Source organism: Myotis myotis, unplaced genomic scaffold (genome assembly GCF_014108235.1).
Source record: "Myotis myotis isolate mMyoMyo1 unplaced genomic scaffold, mMyoMyo1.p scaffold_m19_p_2, whole genome shotgun sequence".
Classification (NCBI taxonomy): Eukaryota; Metazoa; Chordata; class Mammalia; order Chiroptera; family Vespertilionidae; genus Myotis; species Myotis myotis.
The window spans coordinates 47,028,932-47,044,749 of record NW_023416324.1 but is presented as its reverse complement, the minus strand read 5'-3'; the positions used below and the strand labels follow the sequence as shown (position 1 = coordinate 47,044,749).

Here is a 15,818-nt window from a genome sequence, read left to right as displayed (position 1 = left end):
AGTGTATTTCACTCAGACACAATTCTCAAGTGGCCAGACATATGTCCATCAACAGAACCTCGTCACAGCTCAACAGAATTACCCAGCATGCACTTCCCCCCATGGGGAAAGAGAAGCTTTTAACAAGACCATAAAAAAGCAGCAGTATAAATCTGAGGTCAGTGAATGAAGCATCCCATTTCACCTTCATCAATATCCAAATTCAATTTGCCTTGTACCTGTCTTTGGTAGTTGTGGACTGTTCATTTTGAACAGCATTACTGTAATTCCATCTTTGGCTATAGTGTGCAATTAAGGCCAAATGTCTGTAAATTTGTCTCAACAGTTGCTCTGGACTCCAAGTATTCCAGATCTTTGCCTATGGTCCCCCATTTCACCAACTAACAAATGCAGGTCAATTAGAGTATTATTCTATCTGATTAAAAAATAATACCCATAGATCTTAAGGATATTATTACAACTTCAATGGAAAATTGAGTAAAATTTGTACAAAGACCAGTAAGGGAGAATCCTTCTGACAATGTAGAGAAGATAAGGAAATGAATGAGGGTAGTAACACTATTCCATAAACAAGGTTTCTTGGAAAATATCCTACTAGCTTGCTTCCTAGACTTAGGGAGTAAGGCAGGGAAACCCTTTCTTTGTCAATTCCTAAGGTCCTAGGATATCACCTGTTAATCAGTTTTTATTATACATGTGGCTTTCTTGGAGGCTAGAACAAGTTAATGCAACTCCTGTAAAGTGTCTAAGAGAGGAACAGGACAAATGAAACTGACACTAAGGAGCACACTCCATAGTCACTAGAGAAAATAGGAAGCAAAACAGTCACATCGCAGTAACTGAATGTAAAAACAGTGCCTTTTCATACCCAGGAGTGGGAAATGACGGAGGATATTCCTTTCTTTTGAAGAACTGATTTCCTTTTTACAATCTTGTTAAAATGAGGAGCCTCCAATAGCCATTTGTTCTTTGAGCTGAAGTTACAAAATAATATTTCATAAGGGTTGATTAGCATGCTGATGCTTTTTTTAAATGGTGGTTGTAGACATTGAGGGCTTAGAATAAAACATCCTAAAAAAATCAGAGAACTCATAAAAGGAGTCATTGGATAACCCGTGCTTGGTTTAAATAAGGGCAACACTCAAATGAAATACTAAAGAAAACATTTCCTTAAGGACTAACCCTGGAGATAACCTCAACTTCATTTAGGATGGGGAAGCCAGTACTGGAAACAAGCTTTTTCAAAAAAATAGCAGAAGAAAAAAGAAAAAGTCTAAAATTAAAGATGGGGATTGTTAATTGAGATCAAGAATATCCACCTCCAAATGCCTATTTTTCTTTTTGTGCAGGATAACTGGCATTAATACAGGTATTTTTAAAAGAAATCCAATTCAGAAGTGGCCTCCACTTTGGAGAGACAAAGGCTTGGAGGAAATATTGTAAGTTTTAGATGCTATAATTAACACTTCGTATGTAGTACTGCATACGAAGTTCTACATCCACACCTAAGGAAGCATCAGCACGCTTCCTTTGTTGCCCATAAGTGATTATTTCTCTTTCACTCCAGATTCCTGGGATATTAAAGAGGCAGATACAAATGCATAATTAACAATGAAGGAATATAATGAACAGTACATTTAACAGTGAAGAAAAATTATCTTTACTCTGTTTTTTTTTGCACTGGGGTCTGAAATGAAGATTCTGCAAGCATCTAAAAACAGTGATTATCATCCACAGAAATAAAAATGGATATTTACAATTAGAGATAATTCCCTGTTTATTTCTACCGCAAATCTCTAGGAGTTTATTTCTTATAATAGAATAACTTTATATATTTTCTATATTCCCACAATATTAGATTTCTCCCAAAATCATAGAGTGAAAGTCCTGTGAGATTTTTCTGAGTACAAAAAGAGTTTACTGTATTGTCAGGTGTGACATCAGATTTACTGCTTTATAATATCGGATAGGGGCATATTCTTATATGAACTCTCATGTAGGAAGATTAAACCTGCTCCTAAAATTTTATTCCTTAAATTTCATTAAACTTTGATTATTGGTTCTCACCACACTTGGCCCAATTTTGGCTAAAGTGTGACAGGAAATGTCAAAAACTATTGTGGTGGTGGGAGAGGCTTCGGGGACTTTGCTGCTATAATACCTCCCTGGGCCATTTGACTTTATTAGGTTGACATTCCAAGACAGTCAAGAATAGCCAGTCCTTTGGTTCTGAACAGCCAAAGCATATCCCCTCCAAAAAGAGATAATCACCAAGACACAAGAAGCTACCGGGTGGCCAGTCACTTGACCATGTATTTACTTCAGTGAGAAGTGGCTGTCAGGTGACCCACAGCAGCAGGAAATAAAGGACAGGAGAGTGAGGAATGTAGTGGGAAGATGAAAATGAAATGAAAAACAGTAAAACCAAGCAGATTAACTCAGAGTGCTCCTCAGCAATGAAGCAATGTGACTATCCTCTCATGTGGCTTTTTTATGACCCCCTCTGTGGTTCACCCTGAAAGAGTGCATACTAGATGTGTTCAGAACTAAAGTCACTGGCCAGGATTTGAGATTTCGGCAGCAGGGAGTATAAAAACACATTGTAGGAAGCACAGACGCAGTTCAAATCTCCTGAGTACGCAATTTTATCTGGATCTCAGTGAGTTGAAAGAACACGTCAGACAGTCATCTGAGGTCACTTGAGGTTTGTTTTCTGAGTGACAGCTTATTTTCACTTTCCTCTTTGATCAACCAGGAACGTCACATGGAGTGGGAGGGACAGATGATCTTGAGAAAAACAAGCAAACAACAAAAAACTAGAGCAGGAGTGGGGAAAATGGCTGTAACAGTCAAGAGTACAATGAGAGTTCAAAAATAAGGTTGGGCTGTTATAGAAAAAAACAAACAAACCAAAAGTTAGAAAGAAATGAACTAATAGGCATATAAAAATAGGAAGCCCCAACGTGCCCCAATTAATGATGCAGATAAAGAATACAGTTGGCTATATATACCCATAGTGGTAAATATCTGCCTTGTTACGGCACCAAATGATATTGGACAACTGGCTATATTTTCACCAAATTTGAAGGATTCTTTTGGACTGGTCTATAGAGAGCATGTGCTACAGTTGAACTTCTCTTTGGGGCCCCTAAGAGGCACACCTTAACGTATTCCACTGGAAAAGTAGGGAGATTTTCCAGAAGAGCTTCAGGCTTTGATCAAGCTACTACTCACATGGGCAGCTCTGTAGCCGGTTCTTGGTAAGTAGCAGGGATTTATTTAGCTTTGGTTAATGATTCTCCCAAGCAATGCAGAGTGGTCAGCTGGCTTATAATAATGGGAGGCTTGGAGGGGGTTCTGACAATAAAGGAAGACAATGGGAAAACATGGAATGGGAAAGCCCCAGGTAAGAGACACCATGCAAACAGAAGATGCAGCAGGAGCCTACAGACGATGGTGAAGACCTTGAGAGGGAGACCAGCCTTGGGAAAAGGGAAGACGCTCCAGGCAATGTGAGGCATTTAAACCTGAGAAAACCATCCAGCTGAGCAGCCATTCTCAACTCTTCGCTTTCATCACACCATAAGGAAAGAGACTCAAAGGCATTTACTAAAAATGCCAGCAATGATTTATTTCTCAGGGAACATTGACCACGTATCACTGAAAAGCACTAGAAAAACATGTCAAAAACTTTGCTCAAGTTCCACAATGCCAATGTGTATACCATCTGTCAACATAAGAACAACCAAAACTGATGTAGAAATGAAAGCTTCAAGAAAATAAAAGTTCTAAATTTTGTGATTTCTGAGGTGGTGCACAGTTGGAATTTAAATTAACATTCCCCCCTCAAAGGAGATAATTTAGATCATAAGAAATAATATCTAAATTACAGGACCTTATGTGACAATTTCTTTCTTTCTTTTATGAATAGTTCTGTATGGAATAGCATAAGATAATCCCTGCATAACACAGGTGTTAATGTTCTTTTATTTATATGCCTAATTGCAGCACTTTGCCTCCTTTGCTGGGAAGGTAAAGAGTCAGATGATAGTAGCAAAACACACAGCAAAACAATTCTGACCAGAAACATAGGCCTCAGGGTTTCCAGGTCATAAATATAGCCAGTCAAAACCACCAATGGATTAAAAGAGAGGAGATAACGTTTACCAACTGTGGGAGTGGTGGCTGCACTCAGGGAATTGGTGGACGATATTGAAGAAGTGCTTTCAGCCCGTGCTAGGGGTGCTATTGGAGGAGGGCTGGAGGAATGGATGGGAGGACTAAAAGGTCTGGGCTGCAGAGAGAAGAAAAGAGATGGAAAATTAGATACATAGGTCATAGTGCTTCCCTTACATATTTTTCATGACTCCCAGTCCCAGCTATAACAACCCAGGTTCTTAAAAGTACAAGAGATACCATTTTTACACTGAAATTGATTATATCGACACTGGAGCTTGTAGATGGAGCTAGGGACCATAAACCACAAAGTGCTACACTCAATAGGTAAGTGAGACTTAGAGGAGCTGAGACCTGTGATGTGGTCAATGGTGTTTCAGGACTGTGAACTCACGTGCTCTCAGGGACTAAGCAGGTAATATAATCTGAGAGCACAAACCCATGGAAAGACATCTGAATACAAAATGCTGTAGTGTGCTAGCTAAACCAATTATGAACATCACCAGTTTATGGCTCCTGTGCATGGATTCCAAAGCAATTCACCTCCACTAGAAGTCTCTTTATTGTTCACACAGAATCTGTTCCACCCCTTAACCTAAAACACGATGTAAGAAACTTCTAGAATAAACTCATTGGGCCACCACTGCTTTATATCTACATAGAGTGCCACCCACCAATAACTTCTCTGCAGTCTAGAGACAGAAATCAGGACTTGCCCTCTCTTGGGGTCTTTGAAAAGCAAACATATATGGTGAAAAGAAACACCTCCCTTTCTAAAGATTTAGCACAACTGAGCATGACTGTCTTGATCTGCATCAAACCCACTGTAGCAAAACTGAGGGCCTAGCGTTCCTTTTCCTCCCATTGTAGACCTTGCCTTGAAGATGGTAGAGTTTGAGGATGCCTTTCAGATGCCACCTGTCAGGGCCATTTGTACAAGTGACCTGAGGCTTGGACCCGAAGCAGAGATGGCCCGTGGGAAGGTTTTTCACTCCTGTTTGCCATGCTCACCATAAGTTTCTGAGCAAGCCAGGGCAGAAGGGAACATACCACATCTCCGACTCCAGGTTTTCCTGGAGGTAGCTTTGGCCGAGATGGAGGCCGGGGAGGAGGTGGTGGTGGGGTGGTGCTGCTGCAAGGGACCAAGGGAGTAGCTGGCCGAGCAGGGGACGATGCACCTGAAAAACAAGCTGGTGTTAAAAGGGGATGGAAACAGGTGGCCAAAGTGCTGTCATCACTTAATCTCTCCTTCCCCATTCCCACAGTGCAATGCCAGTCCCAGACACTTTTTTTTTTCACTTCAGCCATTACTATATTCAACACTGTAGCAGGTGGTATTTTTTTTTAATACAGAAAAAAAAAATCACTCAGTTGAACTGTGGTTGATGGCAGAAGCTGAAGCTCATTGCCTTTTGTTGTCATGTGACACCCAGTGAAAGGTAAATCTTTTACTTAGTGACAGAAAATATATATTTTAAGACTCTTTTGGATCAGTGGAGGGTAGCTTTCATTTTGACCACATACCCACCAAAAGTATGATAAATTCTTTTGCTTTTTGCGTATTTGGCATTTAGTTATGTCCTAGATGCAAATGAAAGTTAGAACTTGAAGGAAAATGAATGATTTTTCCACATTATTTAAACATGTATAAGAGAATTACCCTGTTTACTATGCTTCAAGATATGAGTGCTAACTTTAGAAATGTAAGCAAACACTTGTTGGTGAGCAAAGGAAAAAATGTAGGAAGGTACATTAGCTGTTGCATGAGCATTCTGTGTTTAGAAGCTTGACAGAAACACATTGAATTGAAAGGATTTTCTGTTTTGAAGGAGGCTGCTTAGGAATCTGGTCCACATAGAGTTTGTCCACGATGATTTTGGGGATGATTTTTAAAAGAGCCTCTTGGATTTACTTTTCTGGCTGTCAATGACAAACATGTGAAACACAGACGACACACAGAGGCGGGCATGCACACCAATCAGCACACCAGCAGGGTTTCGGACTCAGGGGTCTGCCTCTCATCACACATGTGTCTGGGATTCCTGGGTAAACTGCTTGGCTAAAACCCTTAAGAAAGTCAAACCTATATTCCATATAGCTCTTGTTCAAAAATGTTGCAACTACTCCAGATGTCTTGTCACTTTGGTAAGCAGTACAGGTGTCAAATCATTACAAGAAAATTCTAAGAAATCCTGCCCCAGGAAAATACCCCTCCCCCTCCCCACCTCCTTCCAATAAGCCACAAAACTCTGCTCCCTGGAGAATCCCAGGCCAGCATCTCCCTCTCCAGATTTTCAGATTCTCAAACTCATCCTCTCAGCATCTGCTCTCATCTTAGGAGAGTCCCTGGGGGTCGACTTTGCTCCTCTTGTTTAAATGACTTGAAATCTTGAGCATGTTGTGTTTCTCTGTGCTGTTTATTCTAAGTAGAATTTCAGTAGTGGGAAACGCTACTAATAATTTTGATATCCCCATCCCTACACCCACCTCCTCTCTATCACTACCACTTTTTTACTATATTTACTTTTTATTTTATTGGGCCAGAATTTATGTTAGCCATTATCTTATTTTTGTTTCCACAGTAAGCGTTAGAGGAAGGTCTTGTTACTGTTTCAATGGAAAGTAAAGCTCAGAGATATTCAGTAACTTGCTGAAGCTCACACAGCTCAAATGATCTATTTAACTCCAAAACTCAAACTCAAATGCAATGTCTTGTAGATTTCGGCAAACTGTGGAGTTCAACATTTTGCATAAATTAGCCTGGTCCTATTTTTGCATGGGCAGCTTGCACATACATCTCTCAATATGAATATTAATAGTTTTTTGCTAATCTTCTCTTCAACAACAAAAAAAGAATTATGTTTTGACAAGTCTCACTACAAGGTTTTCTTTCAAGTTAATAGATTTTATGCCCAGGATGGTTGCAGAAAACAGAAGTAACAGCAAAGAGATGGGAAATGAGCTTTTAAACAGCTGGCTTTGTCAGGAAGTCCCCTGGGGCTTTTGGGGAGTTCTATTTTGCTGGAAAACCACGTACAGGAATGGTTCAAAATGTCTATTCATGGGTCTACTTCCAAGAAATAATGTTCTGAATCAATCTCAGAAAAGGTCAGCTCCTTGCCCTTTTCCTACATGTTCCAGAAGGGAAATTTCAAAGACTACTTTCAATAATGCTTGGGAAAATGTAAAGGGATTATCATCAAGGCATATAGAATACTGAAAAAACTGGATGAAAAGACAGATTATCCGAGTTGGCCCTGCCTGCCTCTTATCAACCAGGGAATCTTGACCTCTCTGAATCTCAGCTTCCTGTTTTAAAAAATGAGACATGCTTCTCCCTTATAAGGTAGTTGCAACAATCAAAATGGAAAATGCTTATGAAAGTGTTTGCTAAACTATAAAATGCTATGAAAATGGAAGGCAATAGTGATGATGATGGTAAAGATGTGTCTTTCGATAAAGACAGAACTAAAAGCAAGGAAAGAAGAGGCTATTAACTGGTTTTCTTTATGGACACTTTATTTAACTCACTTCTTTTCCCTCACTGGATTGACTTAATTAGTTTGTTACGAAGTTGGAGGACACTGAGGGAGTGTTTAAGAACCCAACCCTATTCGACAGAACCCTGAGGATCAGGAGAGGATATTCAGGGCCTGAGGGGGTATTTCACAACTAAACTAAGGCTCCCCATGCTTTTGTGAGATTACACGATTGTTAGTATTATAAGAGCTAGAGGTTATCATTTATACATGGCTATCACTCTCGGACCTTCAATTATACTTTCACTTCCCCTTCAAGCAGTGTTTATTCCCAAGAACCGTGCTGGAAAATAATAAGACAACATCTCCAGTTAAGGCTTAACTTTAAAAAAATCACATGTATATTATCTGAGTTTTTTGAGTTCAAAAATGTTGGCAGCCATTGACATACTCTCAACCCATTTGCTGCTCTCAACCTGAAGTTCCATCATAGCTTCTCTGGTAACCCCTGAAAACAACACAATTACAGCTTCAACTTTCATCTCTCTTTGTGTGTCTAGGTGGGTGGGTGAGTAAGGTGGCAGTGGGAGCACCGGGGGAGACATGGTAAATGGAATCCAATAGACCCCCAGGTCAGATCCTGGCTCTGCTACTTGTTAGCTTTGTGTCTATGGCCAAGTTCCATCTTTGAGCTTCTGTTTCCTTTCTGTAAAATGAGGCGAATGCACCACAATGCTGTGGGAAGAATCAAGTGAAATAAAGTATATTCATTTCAAAATATGTAAGGAACTAAACAGCCTTTTCCAATTGTGTTTCTTAGAACACAATTCCATCATGTATTTGAAGAAAGTATTAAATGTGTGTGGGAATGGTTACAAACTATGCTTCTTTTTCAGTGACCAGCACATTGTAAGTCCTAAAACAGCCCCGTCCCATGGAGCTTTCTGCAATGATGGAAAATGTTCTAGAATGAGTGCTGTCCGATTAGACAGACACTAGTCACATGTGCCCACTGAGCACTTGAATTGTGCCAACTTCATCTAAAGAACTATTTTTCATTTTAATTAATTATAATTGAGATTAAAATAGCCACATGTGGCTAGTGGCTTCCATATGGAACACTGCTGCTCTAGAGACTTGTAATTAGGAAATATATTTGATTAATTCAAACCCAGGTACCCCAAACTCATTTGCTTATGGATGTGTATGTGTATGTACCTGTGTCTAACATCTTTTAATATTGCTTCAGTATCTCAAGTTGGAGAATGTTGCACTGAAGAACATTCTATCTTTACTAACACCTCTCTTTCCCTGGCCTCCACATTTGCTGCAGGCCAATGAGACTCTTTCTCCTCCCCATCCCCTGGCACACAACCACACAGAATAGAGAGCCTTCGCCAAGAATCAGAGTTTGCATTCCAGTAAAGCCATGTTCAAGCCAAGCTGGGTATTTTTAACTTTTGCCACAAGGAAATTAAACATCTTGAAGTAAATCCTTAACTTCCAACTGTTTTTCAACAGCAGGTAACTCCTTTGATTTACAAAGCTGCCTTGTGAGAATTGCCTAAAATTGGTGGGTGACAGCTACCTTGCTTTGGATGAGATTTTTTTTAAAGTGAGCATAATGGTATTCAATGAAACAAAGCAAGACCTAAGTGTTATAAAGAGCAGGGAGTTAAAAGCATCGCTACTTTTTAAAACATGAGGTCATATCCTGTTGTTGTAATCCTAAATTCACATTTCTGCCAGTCTGTGTATATTCCATCAATAAAACCTTAAGCAGCAAATAAACTGGGACTTAATTAAAGAGATAATGGTGCAAAGTTTCATTTATTCATGAGTTTCACTGGTTCAGTTCAAGCTTCCACTTAGAAATTCAACCCTTTAATACCAGCAAAGTATAGTTGTTTTTTTCCAGCTCAACTATTAGGAATCAATAGATTTCACTGGCAGCATTTTCAAGTAATTAAAATAAGGGTATGGAAGCTAAACATTAAAAAAACAACAAAACTCCCAAAGGTTCCAGAAAGAAAGACAAAGCTCCCCTCTCCACTGATTATACCAGTGGTCAATTCAATTACACAGACATCTTCCAGAGCCTGTGGAAGGTGGTGGAGGAAACATGAAAAACAAAGCTTCCCTGTCTCTCCCCCGCCTCCCCCCTGACCCCCCCAAGAGCTTAGTGGCCTGCCCCTGGAGACAGGGCACTATTTCTTGAAAAGCCCTTTCAGAAGACTGGGAGCCTGGCCTAGGAAAGAGAGCCCCATGAAAGACAACAGAAATGTGCCCCTCTTTGACTACAGAAGACCAACTTCTCTGGGTTTTGGTCTAAACTGAAGGCTTTACAGAGAAGTTGGGAGCTTATATCCCAGAAGAGACCTAAAAAAGCAACAGAGGATGAAGGTGGATGCTCTAACCTTCTAGAATTATAGAGACGAGCACTGAGGGGTATGTTTTGAGAGAATATTGGTGATCTTATTGATACAGTGCAGTACAGGTGGGTGTCAGTTATCAAGTAAGTTTGGGATACTTCGTAACTAAACCTTAGAAGAGGGCCTGTAGACAACAGTGGTTACAAATACTAGTTATGGATTAGACAGACCCGAGTATGAATCCCAAGACTATCATCTCTAGCTGAGGAAACGGGAAAATTACTGGATACCTCTGAGCCTCAGTTTTCCCATCTGTAAAGTGAGGGAAATAAGAGTACCTACCACAGGGGGTTGTTGTGAGTATAAAATAACATGCACTTAGCATGGCGCCAGGACAAGAAATTACAGCTGTTGCTATTATTGGCAAAATAAAGGCTCTCAAAGGTCCTACGGTAAAAAAAATTTAACAAAATCTGATTTTGTTTTGACACATGCTTTTCAGACTTATGTGAGTATTAAATAGTTTTCATTTTTTACACTTACAGAGGAACTTGCACACACAGAGCAAGCACTAAAAAGTAATCCAATGGAAGAGCCAGCAATGAGGACTATTAGAATAGAGACAAATGTCTTAACTAACTTAAACTTGGTGTCCTCTTTCAAAGCAAATGAAAAACAAATAGCACATGGCACCCCAGGAAGGTGCCTAAACCAAACCCACAGGCATGGGAGGGTCTTGCCAGGCAAAGGTGTGCACCACTGGGATAAACAACATGGAAGAAGATGCAAAATATTGATCTTTCTTTGGTATGCATGGCAGGTTTTCCCATCTTTTCATAGTGAGAAATCACAAAATAAAGCTTCAAATAAGAAAAAAATAAAAACTCAGATTCAGTGTCAACATTTGCATATATTATTCTAAAACTTATGTTTCTGATGGCCTTTCCCATCACCTGTCACCACACTTAGAGTTGACAGGATAGGCTGATGAGCATGTCAAAATGAAACCAGAGACCCCTTTGTCTTTAGTGGTAGCTTGATGAGGTTGGGGATGTAGTGAGGTATCTTCTTTTTGCTGTCCCCTAAAATCTCATTTTCTAACTTTGTTTTTCTGAAATAAATTAGAGGGGCTAACATGGTTCTCCTCTCACACAGAAAGAGAGAAAAAGAGAAAAAAAAACCCCACATTGACTTACAAAAACTAGGGCTCTTGGGAAAAAGAAATTAACTTGATCTGGGGAATCCTTTTAAAATATATATATATATAATATCTCGAATCATCACGTTGTGTACTTTAAATAGCTTACAATCTTATTTGTCAATTATACCTCAATAAAGCTGAAAACAAAACAAACTAAAAATAAAACTAGGGCCGTTGTGGAGACATCTGACGAGGAAATCAGACATTTAACATAAAACTTACTGGTTATGAAATCTGTCTTTCTAGAACTTTTCTGAATTCCAAACAATGACATCATAGCTTTGCTTAAAAACATACACTCCCTAATTGCAGGGTGGGAGGCTGGGCAGAACACATCCACAGACTTGCACTATGACTGCGAGCATTCGATGGACTAGGACATGCCACGGGGCCACAGGACACCCGAACCAGAGGGATGACGGAAGCTCTATAGGCAACTGCCAGGAAGGAAGGTGTTGCTCAGTCTGCAGCAGCCATGGCCATTCCCAGTCACATGAAGCACACTCAAACAGTAAGACGTACCACTGGTGGTCCCCGTACCACTGCCCGAGCCAGGTCCGGGGGACGAAACCACAGTTCTGTAGGTGGGTGGTGGTGGGGGAGGCGGAGTTGCTCTCTGTCCCAACCCAAAATCTTTAGGAGATGAGATTGTTTCTAAGTAATCATCTTTAATGAAGCTCTGCTCAGCGACTTTCTTCTGGACTTCTTCTAAATTGAGCGGCGATGGTACATTTCGAGGAGGACCAGGGGGCCCTGGAGGGCCTGGGGGGCCTGGGGGGCCTGGAGGACTTGGGGAGCCCAGGACTGGGGAGTCATCTGGGTTGTCTGATGCAGCTGGTGGGGATGCCACCTTTTCCCTTGGAGTCAACTCTGGAGTAACACGTTCCGGGGACGTATCAGAAAAATGGACCCACTTTTCTTCAGCATTAACAGCAACAGACTTGGGGGACAGCACTGGGCCAAAAACGCTGTCCAGGTCATTGATTGACGGTAGTTTTTCAATTCTGACCTCTGTGGCTGACTGGTCATTTCCTGTGGTTAAAGTAGTTGATTTTAAATTTTAATTGAGTTTAATATTATTTGTCAGGAGGGTGGGAAGGGAGGGGTGAGGCCAAGCCTGGTAAGTAGGTTGCCTTTCTAGGTGCTTCACTGGGCATATTTCATGATGTAAAAGTATCTTGATTGAGCTGAAGGGGAGGGGAAAGTTCCCTGCCTCCAGAATGTGAGCGTCATCTTTCTTTGTGATTACCTACCCTTCCGCAGGGTGACCCCCGTTAGCTACTTCTACCATCATCGAAAGAGCTGAGAATGCTGTGCTCTCAAGGGCTGCTCCCAAGGGTGCAGAGTGCGATCATTCTGAGGAGGCAGTGCTAGAGTCACCAAAAATACGGGCTCGGGACTACAAAGGCCAAAAGGGCGGTCCCTTGTGAAAATCTGGCCTACTGAAATACATGTAATACAGTAAAAAAAAAAAAGATAGCTGAAAATCACCCTCATAATCAATGATCTACTCTAGCATATTGAATAAAAATGTTTGGTGAAACTAATTATAATATCTGTTAGTTAAAAAAAAAATAGCACATAATTAGCTGTATATCTTCCACCTTAAATATACCAGAAACACAGTACAAAGATTATTTAAAGGGCTATCTCCACATGTATATTATACACATATACATCCCACACACAACACACACATACGTTATTGAGAAGACAGTCACTGCTTATTAGAATTGTTACATACATATATACCTATTTCACAGGGAAGAAAATTATGAAAACATCTGTATAATTCCTTTTTTCATCAAATCTAATTGGTTAACGTCAAAGGCATGACTGTGATATCTATCTATCTATCTATCTATCTATCTATCTATCTATCTATCTATCAATCATCTATCTATCTGAAGTCCCAAGACAGAAAATTATGTTTTGATAAATATTAATATCAGCTATTCTTTTTCATTCTTATCAGTCATATGAGAAAAAAGTTCAAAACTACCTCCTAGATCTTGGCAGGAAAGATTTGATAACAATTGCAGTGTGAGGAAGTATACTTTTTTAAAAACTGAGGCTATTCAAATTAAAAATTGTTACCTAAATAATTGCAAGGCACGAGCAGAAGCAACCAGCTTAGTGCTTCCATATTTCACATTTGAAAGGAGTTCAAATTCAAGGTTCCAAGGCTACAGATAAATGAGGCAGCAGTTTGCATAGCCCACAATATTTATAATTTCAGGTAAATTTATTTATATGTAACATATTTATGAAGATACAAGGGGCCAAAATGCTTTGCACTTGCAAACGCCTTTCCTGATGACACTCTGGATGACTTCCTGTTGGGTTTGAGGCAATATAAATTTCATAAATGACTATGTTTTGCATTTGTTCTTGTTGATAAGTACCCAACTCTGTAGCTATCAAACCCACCAGGCTGCATAAATAGCAAAGGATGATCCATGAAGCTGCAATAGCATTTCCAAGGTGATAAAGAACACATTCTAAAGGCCCAGACACATAAAATAACTATTTCTGCTTTTGTCTTGCTAGCCCAATAAGATGAGGTAGATTATAAATTGAACATACAGCATTGATTTTAATAAAAGAACAAGGGTGCCTTAGAAATTATCTGTCTAAAGGCATGCAGCACTTGCTTATTCTATTTCATCATCTTTGCACATCTTTTTGCCATGGGAAGCTAGGTACTTTTATGATTACTAAGAAAAAAATTCCCCACTGCCGGAGCTTACCAGTATACTGCACATCCTGGAAACCATTTCATGTCTTTATAGACTAAACAGTTTTAATTCTGGCAAAAATGTTTTCCGTTCTTGGAAAATTAACAGTTGTGTCTTGAGACTATTAATTTGCATATCATGAAAATGAGATCCAATGTCAATTAAACAATGACTTTCGACATTGAGATTTTTTTCTTTCATTTTACAAGTAAATGCGACCCTCATTCAGCAATAATATACAGAGGAAAAATTAGTTGAGAAAGTGAATCTTTTTGTGAAACTTGCGAGTGATTCTTTAAAATAAGCCCGATTCGTGATAGATTGTAACAGAAGTAAAACTAAACGCAAACATTTTCATGGTTAGTCTAGTCTACAGCTTGCAACACATGATGGGTACATCAAGGCGCGGGGATACTGCTCTGATTGCCTCATCTTCCTGGAACAGAAAGACTAAAGCTTACCTGGTCCAACTGTGAGGGGGGAGCCTGTTCGGGGTGGGGTGGCTGGTACATTTTTTGGAGGCAGTGGAGGAGGTGCTGCCAAGAGATGAGATGCCAAGCATTATTGATTACTTTCTCCCTGAGTTATACAATATTCTGTAGCGAAGCAGGATTTAAGCTTTCATTCATATTCTTGCTCTCAGAAATGGAATAGCCATTAATGGTCTAAATATATTTTTAAAAATTCAAAGCTAAGGGATGATGCAGGACCCATTCAGATTCTTCCACTTTATGATAATAAAAATTTGCCAAAAGAAATCAGATAATAACCATAATATTATCATTTTAATAATTCATTACTTTATGATAAACCTCCTATATCTGTACTAGGAACTAGGTACATAGGGTTGAATAAAAGGAGCCTCTGCCTTCAAGGAATTTCTGACTTAATCATTAGGCATCAAGTTAACACAGTTACAATCCAGGGCGTGACCAAGGAAATGAGAACAGCTTGGGTGGGGACTCAGGTGAGAAGTTCTTAACATAGTCAGGATATTATATCCAGTCTTTGGAAATACTGGATCATGTGGCTTTATATGGATTAAGTCTGGAAAATTTTTCTAAGTTACATGTCGTAAATTTTAGTATATTTTTGAAAGTTTGAAGCAAAATGATTTGAATCAAAGAAGAATGAACATTTTACCTTGGTAAAACTTACAGAAAAAAATACCCTGAAGATAGAAAAGGTGTGTTATGGCCCCAATCCTTCTGAACTAGACTTGTCATTTTATAGGCAAAATTAGGAATTACTACTTCAAGAGTACTTTTGTTTTTATCCATTCTTTAAATGAATGTTTTCTTGTCATTGGCCATATTTGTTATATCCAAAGAGTTCATTCCACTAAGGTTCTAATCCTTTGAAAATACATCTCTGAAAGATTAAAAAGTGTTGTTGATTTTTTTTTTCCTGTTTTATAAAGGAAACTAGAGGCTCAGTGCACGGATTCGTGCACCAGAGGGGTCCCTCAGCCTGGCCTGTGCCTTCTCACAATCTGGGACCCCTGAGGGGATGTTGGACAGCCAGTTTTGGCCCAACATCCCCCGAGGAATATAGGAGTGTGCGAAACAGCAGGTGGCCTGGGAGGAGCCCAAGTCTGGGCCGGGCACCAGGTCACTCCCACACATACTGGCCCCTGCTATGCCTGCCACTGCTGCTGCTTGGTAGCACTGCCACCGAGGCTGGAAAGGCTCATGTCGCTGCAGCTGCTCTTGCCAGCTGTGAGCCTGGCTTCTGGCACCTATGGATCAGCTGAGCAGTGTTCCCACTATGGGAGCATACTGACCACTGGGGGGCAGTTCCTGCATTGAGCATCTGTCCCCTGGTGGTCAGTGAGCGTCATAGCTACCAGTCA

The 15,818-nt window shown here is 40.0% G+C and overlaps 1 protein-coding gene across 13 annotated transcripts in view; it reads right to left on the bottom strand.

The window, feature by feature from the left end:
• Positions 1–15,818, bottom strand: part of SGIP1 (SH3GL interacting endocytic adaptor 1) — a 214,827-nt gene that overhangs the window by 45,784 nt on the left and 153,225 nt on the right. For 7 of the 13 annotated variants that reach the window (XM_036351649.1, XM_036351651.1, XM_036351650.1 and 4 more), the window contains 3 exons: positions 14,428–14,502; positions 5,227–5,354; positions 4,168–4,294 (listed from right to left, as the gene is read on the bottom strand). In XM_036351649.1, the coding sequence (XP_036207542.1) occupies positions 4,168–4,294; positions 5,227–5,354; positions 14,428–14,502 (330 nt within the window). Of the gene's footprint in view, positions 1–4,167; positions 4,295–5,226; positions 5,355–11,750; positions 12,261–14,427; positions 14,503–15,818 lie in introns of all 13 variants that reach the window. The other 6 variants (XM_036351643.1, XM_036351642.1, XM_036351646.1 and 3 more) reach the window with 1 other exon arrangement.